The sequence below is a fragment of the Cryptotermes secundus genome, unplaced genomic scaffold, assembly GCF_002891405.2.
Source record: "Cryptotermes secundus unplaced genomic scaffold, Csec_1.0 scaffold828, whole genome shotgun sequence".
Taxonomy (NCBI): Eukaryota; Metazoa; Arthropoda; class Insecta; order Blattodea; family Kalotermitidae; genus Cryptotermes; species Cryptotermes secundus.
The window spans coordinates 481862-488459 of NW_019720720.1; the positions used below are offsets into that span (position 1 = coordinate 481862).

Consider the following 6598-nt stretch of genomic DNA (forward strand, 5'->3'; position numbering starts at 1 on the left):
ATCTTAAACCTGAGGGCTCGCCATGTCTTGAAAGACCAGGGCCCATTGAATAGGATTTGTTTTTAAGTTACAAATACTTTTTTTTTCTGTAACTGAACTGTATCTAATTCTGCAGCTGGTGTTCTTATCAACATCGAGTGCAGACTATGGGCCCCCAACATCGAGTACAACCGGGAGAAAGGCCGTGGCTTTGTGCACTTCGAGTTGATGATTGACTGAAATCCACATCCTTCGAGATTCATCTACAGTCAGTACACGGGTATCGATGTGGCGTCTCCATCGGGAAGTTATCGGGCTCCTGCAATTAATGCATTTGCCATACATTTTGCCAGAGATAGATTCAACAAAATAGAAGCCTAGTTTCGTCAAAGCTTGGTGAAATCCTCCATTTCTAATTTTTACGTAAATACAATCTTGTTATGACACCAGGAAGTAGTATTAGTATCATTTATAGTATTACTAGCATTACTAGTATCAGTGGCATCTCATAATACGCGTATTTCTAAGTAGACATAAATGAAAGAACCAATTTTACGGAGCAAAATATTAGCTGTACAGTCAAGTGTGTTTTTACTGTGCAAAAATACAGTTAAATTCACATTCAACTCTAAAAGTACAGTCTATATTTCCATGTACGACTGATACATAACATTAAACACTCTAAAAGTGGCACGTGTTTGCATTTATTTCATTTGTATTTTATTATTGATTCAGAATTGTTGTCTCTTATCACTCTTTCATGTAATAAGCTGGCTAATCAGTATAGAATGTCTGTTGAAGGTATGAAAATTCGTGTCTGGATCTCCATTTTTGACTACAATGTGGAAAACACTGAAACCTGAAAAATTTTCAAATGAATTATCACATTACTTAAATTTAATGAACAACTCTCAGATAATTACAAATGACTATCCTTTATTTGGGAACGTCAGCAACAATTCAGAATTACCTCGATGATGGAATTAAGAGAAGATTAATTTCGGGAAATTCTTATTTATTACTCAGTAAAATATATTTTATCTTCCCGCCTTTATCTGGAAACCTATGATTAAATGAATATACCAAACATTAATCTTACCTGTTGATTACATGACGGTCTAGAAAACCGAAATTAACGGCCGTTGGGATTCCTTGAGCTGAACACGCGACACCTCTATCCGCTAAATTTGGCACTAACTTCGCCGATAAACGGCGGTTGCTCGATCGGTATAGTTCGCTTGCGGGCTAAAACCACGGAGTCTGTTTTTGTTTGTTTCTTGTTTATACGAGAGTGTAACGTTCCCTTTTATCCTGAAGGAGGAACATGGATTGAGGATGTATAAGGACAGAGTGTCCGGGATAGTATTTGAACCTTAGAGAGAGAGAGAGAGAGAACAAGTAACAAGTGCATTAACAACATCTCAGAATGTGAAGCCATATAACTAGGCCATATTAATACCCTTCTTAAAAAATTATTAAATTTGTAAAATATATGATAATGAGATGGTTGGCATATAGCACCAGACTCCTATTTGGCTGACTCCATTATAAAAAGGCAGTGCGACTTGATGTTTCGGAAATTCAAGGATTTAAGACTAATTCCTGAAATAACAATCCATTAAATGTAACAAATTTAACAGAAAAAATTACATTAGATATATGGCCTTACATGTGTCGGTCCCTTGAGGTTATCCTCAGGTGCATGAACATAATACGACATTAGCTTCATACCTTTTGTGGACCTTAAAATGTGGCTCACGGTTACGATTTATAAAATTTTATGTACATATTTTTTATTTTTTTCCCGTAAAAGTACAGTTCCTTAGATCCTCAAAGTACACAGCACACAAACGTTAGTGCATGTCGTATTTTCTGTTCGTTTTTTTTTTTGCCTGATGTGTTACCAGTAAATGCAGCAATAAAACCAATAAAGCGATCTTCCACCACTGATGTAGCTTAGCGTTAATTTAGCCCTTCGTGCATCGGAACGATCATGTCGAGCTCCTACTTATGTGGCTAATTAGACTTCCCCCATGACACTGCTGTAAGATTGATTGTCGACAGATCGAATTTGCTGTTACATTTTCTTGGTTTCAAGTTTGTTTAAAATAGTGTTCTTCGAATCAGGTTGAAACCTGTGCTTTACTTTCAGCCTCTGCAACAAATATGACAGAAAAGTCGTGCTTAAGTGATTATCACTCCTATTTCATAGTTGAAGGTCTCCACTTCGATCATCATCATCATCTCAGAGATCAGTTGGACTAATCGAGGAATTTCGTGGCGATCTTCAGCCCTTTCAGTCAAATGCTGGGATAATATTTTAAATATTCCACTACCACTTCCTTCGACATAATTTATATTTCGTCTCTAAGAATCGTCTTCCAATTCACTGTTGAATAATCACTGCAACTAGATTATATTTTAAATAAACAAGGAATTAATCACTCAACAAGTATGTAATTCTGCAATCTCCGAAATTCGTTTCAGTTTTAGGAAATCACAGCACAGCAAACTAACATGAAACTGTTTTATGTTAAAAAAATGTAAACATGTTTAAAACGTCATATTATTGAAAGTTCACATGTTAAAGCTTTCAATATCCAAAACTGTTTTGTGCCGTCTGCAGTTTTTCTTCCCCAAAATTTTCATAACGTGTTTCAGAAAATTCTGTCAACATTCAAAATTATAAGGCTTTTACTGAAGGGTATCAGTGGTGTTTTCATAAGAGACTTTGATAGTTTATGAGAGTGAATTATTTGTGGCTTTCAGCGGCATGATGGTTATACCTTGCTTCACGAAAATCGTTGAAAATTATTACTTGGTACACTTAGACGTCTATGGGAGGGTAGTATTTTAAAGAAATAAATATCATGGTGTGCAGTGGATTTATTTGGCTCAGACACATGGGCGGACTCTTGTGAAGTCACTGAAGAGTCGTTGAATTCCATAAAGGCAGCTAGTTTTTACCATCAGATCGACTTCAACTTTTAAAGAAGGAATCTGTCCCATGGAGCTACAATCTGTAATACTGATGCCCGTAAATACGGGACGGACAGGCATATGAACAGATATGACAACAGCACGACCGCCTTTCTTCAGACACCTAAAAACCAGAGATATATATATATATTCAACATGAAAGAGAACAAAGAGGAATCTTCAGTTCTACTAACACGCCAGCTACTTGAACCTCAGTTTCAGAATTATCTTGGAATTGCGTGACACACATATGGAGGCACGAGTTCTGGGCTGTGGCCAGAAGTGTACTGTCTGCGGTGACCAACGCCGACCCGTAACACTGCCCCCCTCCAACCCGGTCCAGGCTTCCGTGTTGAAGCTGTTCCAAAATAATTTCTACCCAGATTGAAGTAAAAATGTGGATGATGTCTTGATGAACCCAACATTTCAATTACCCCTCTAATCCAGTACATTTTTAGAATGACATGCGTTTCGTTGGACGTAAATAATCCGTGTACCTAAGGGCAACTTCTTCGGCTGACACAACAAAGTTCATAGAGGTAAAGGTCCACGCAGTCGCAGGCTTCGATATTCTACGGAAAGAATAATAGGAAGTTACTGAACGATGCTGTATAAACTGCGAAGGTTAGTTCATGTCCATTGAGATCATTTTACGTAAGCTCGATAACAGCTGGACTTTAAGTTTCCAGTTCCGACCGCTTTACCACAGAGTACAACATTTCATGCCATATTTAAAGACCCTACCGATTGGCTACAGGCTGGACGACAAACGGGCCGGAGTTCGAGTCCTGGTGGGGGTAAGAATTTTCACTTCTCCGTATCGTCCAGATCAGCTCTGGGACCTACCCAGCCTCCTATCGAATCCGTACTGGGAGCTGTTTCCCTGGGAGTAAAGCGGCCAGGGCGTGAAGCTGACCACTCACCTCCAACTAATACCGAGTTCAAGAAACGTGGGTCTATACATCTACTCCCCCGTACGTCTTCATGGCTTAGTGCTTAATTAGTTAAGCACAGGGACAACTTTACTTTTTTTACTTTTTACGTTAAATACAGAGGGTATTTTGCTGTGAGTGAAATAAGAAGTTACATATGTTGAGACTGCAGGACTAAGGATGGAAGCAGTAGTGGTAATTTCCTGGTTTGAGGAATTCCAAAAGAGATCTAGGCCAAGGCAACTGAAATTTAAACTGCATACTTCCCGAATATAGGTGAGACGCCTTACTTGCTGTCTCTTTGCTCGGTGATGCTGATTAGGTGTAAAAACTTTGGTGGCCATAGCAGTAGCCAGAATTCCCAAATAACTCTACTGTCCAGTCACATAAACTGTTTTTTTCTTCTTCTGGATAAGTGGATTAGCCTACAGCCTGTTCCAACCTCTAAAGGAAACATCTTCTTAGAGATTTGAGGCTTTCACGGCGGTGACTGTGAAGAAAGCAATCTTCTGGGATTTGGCACTGTGTATATGTGGTGTTAACCGACGTTTCGGAGGAACATATCGCCTCCATCTTCAGGGTAGAAAGAAAAATATAAGAAATCCGCAAGCGAAGAGACCGCGAGAACCGGTAAAGCAGTCTGCTCCGAAACGTCGGATAACACCACATATACACGGTGCCAAATCCCAGAAGACTGCTTTCTTCATCTTCTTAGAGATCTTCCATCTAAGAGTATAGTCCTTAGTTTACGAGTGTAGCTTATTGTTGTTTTTGGCAGTTTATTCTCATCTATCCTTGAATTCACGTATAAATCGGCCATGAAATATATTTCTATTCTGAAAAGTATCTGACACAGAAATAATTGTGTTCGCAACATTAAAACATTCTGAATTAAGAAAAAAGAATTATCTCAGATTCCATTAACATTTAATGTTTTATTTTCGGACTGAAGCCTTCTGGATGGATACCAACACTTCGGAAGAACATAATATTTCCTTCTTCAGATTCGATTCAGATGGTGTCCGCTTAACTATAGTACACAGTGAGATAACCTAGCAGACTACAATGTGACTACTCACTGAACATCATAAAACATAATAATTGGTTTTAGAAACATAAAGTTAAATTCAGGAGAGTGGAGAAGTGACGTACTGCAGTTCTGTGCACACTTCCTTTCCAGATACGTTCCTAGTGACCGCACGCAGTTCACTGACCTCAAATTTATTGAAGATACGAGTACGTTGCTTCAAAGGTAATTACGTCAGGGATGCCACTCTGCATACAGTCATGTATTATTTTTCCTTGCAATTTGTTATATATACTCAATTTTGAAAAATGTCAGGAACAGAAGTTGCAAATATACATAAAGTCTGTACTTTACATTATGTAATAAGGTAAAGGTGGGGCACTCGGTAGCGTAGTTGGTTGAGGCACTATGCTACAAGTCGGAAGGTTGCGGGATCGAATCCCGATGAGGTATTTTTTTTCAATTGACCTAATCCTTCCAGCCGCACTATGGGGTCGACTCAGCCTCTAACAGAAATGAGTACCAGGAATATTCCTTGGGGTAAAGGGCGGCCGGCGCGTAAGGCTGACAACCTCAACGTCATCTATGAGCCGATTGTCTAGAAAATGTGGGAGCCTGAACATTTCACAACCCTATGGGCCTCCACAGCCTGTTACAGGAATAACTTTACTTTCTTTACTTACTATAAGGTAAAGGGTAAATGGGGAAGTGGAGGCATAGCTCCAGCATTCTTGACCTCGACACTAGATACAGGTGAATGGTCAGCTTCACTCTCCACTTCCTTTATCCCGGGGAAAGAGTCTGCTGTACCCCATGGATAAGGAGGCCCTTTGGGTCCCGGAGCCGGTCTGGAGGCTGGGGAGCAGAAAATTACCTTGCCTCTATCTGGAATCTAACTCCGGCCGTCCAGCCCATAGTCCTTCTCTACGCTGACTGGACAATTCTGGCTCCTATTTTAAATTCTGTGTGTACTGATATTTTGCACGACGAGCAACTTTTGAGACAAATAATAGCCAGAATTTGGAGATGAGCAAGGGGATAGACACATACTACATCCCCAACACAACTTTATTTTATGCATTTCTTCTTCTTCCTCTCCTCCTCCTCCTCCTCCTCCTACTTTTTCTTCTTCCTGACAAGTATTGGGATTTAATGGCTGTTACGGCCAATGTAATTTGCGCGAATAACAGTCATCGACCTATTAACAGTTATAGACAGGTTCTACATTTTTACAGCCTGCATCTCAGGTTTTGCCCTTGTCTTGATGCTTGGGCTACTCAATTGAGAAAATGAGCTTCTTCGAATCTTGAATGAAAAATATTGAAACTATTCACACATTATTTATATATTTCTATAATTTTTTCTAATACATTCCATTCCTGCCTATTATTTCACTTCTGAAAACTGACGTCTGTTTACAGCTATCATTTCTAATAGAATATGAGACAGCTGTACCACATTAATGCGTGTCAAGGTTGTTTACTTTAATGCCTTTTTGGGTTGTGCACCAGTGAGAGTGGACGGAAATGAAGATACAAGAAAAATAAATAAATCAATGGCGTAAACAGAAATATAAGCACATTCTTTGTGGCACAGATTTGTAATAGACATATTTTCTTTTCAAGCTCCGTCGAGATTCCAAACGAGAGCATTTTGTAATTTGTCTTAAAAGCTATTTATA

The 6598-nt window shown here is 39.1% G+C and overlaps 1 protein-coding gene across 1 annotated transcript in view; it reads left to right on the forward strand.

Annotated features, from left to right (window-relative positions):
* The window catches only part of LOC111872187, a 45010-nt gene extending 44338 nt beyond the window's left edge, over window positions 1-672 (forward strand). Inside the window, exon 17 of the mRNA XM_033754639.1 lies at window positions 116-672. Coding sequence (XP_033610530.1) covers window positions 116-219 — 104 coding nt within the window. The 3' untranslated portion in view covers window positions 220-672. The remainder of the gene's footprint in view (window positions 1-115) is intronic.
* Window positions 673-6598: the final 5926 nt, after the last annotated feature.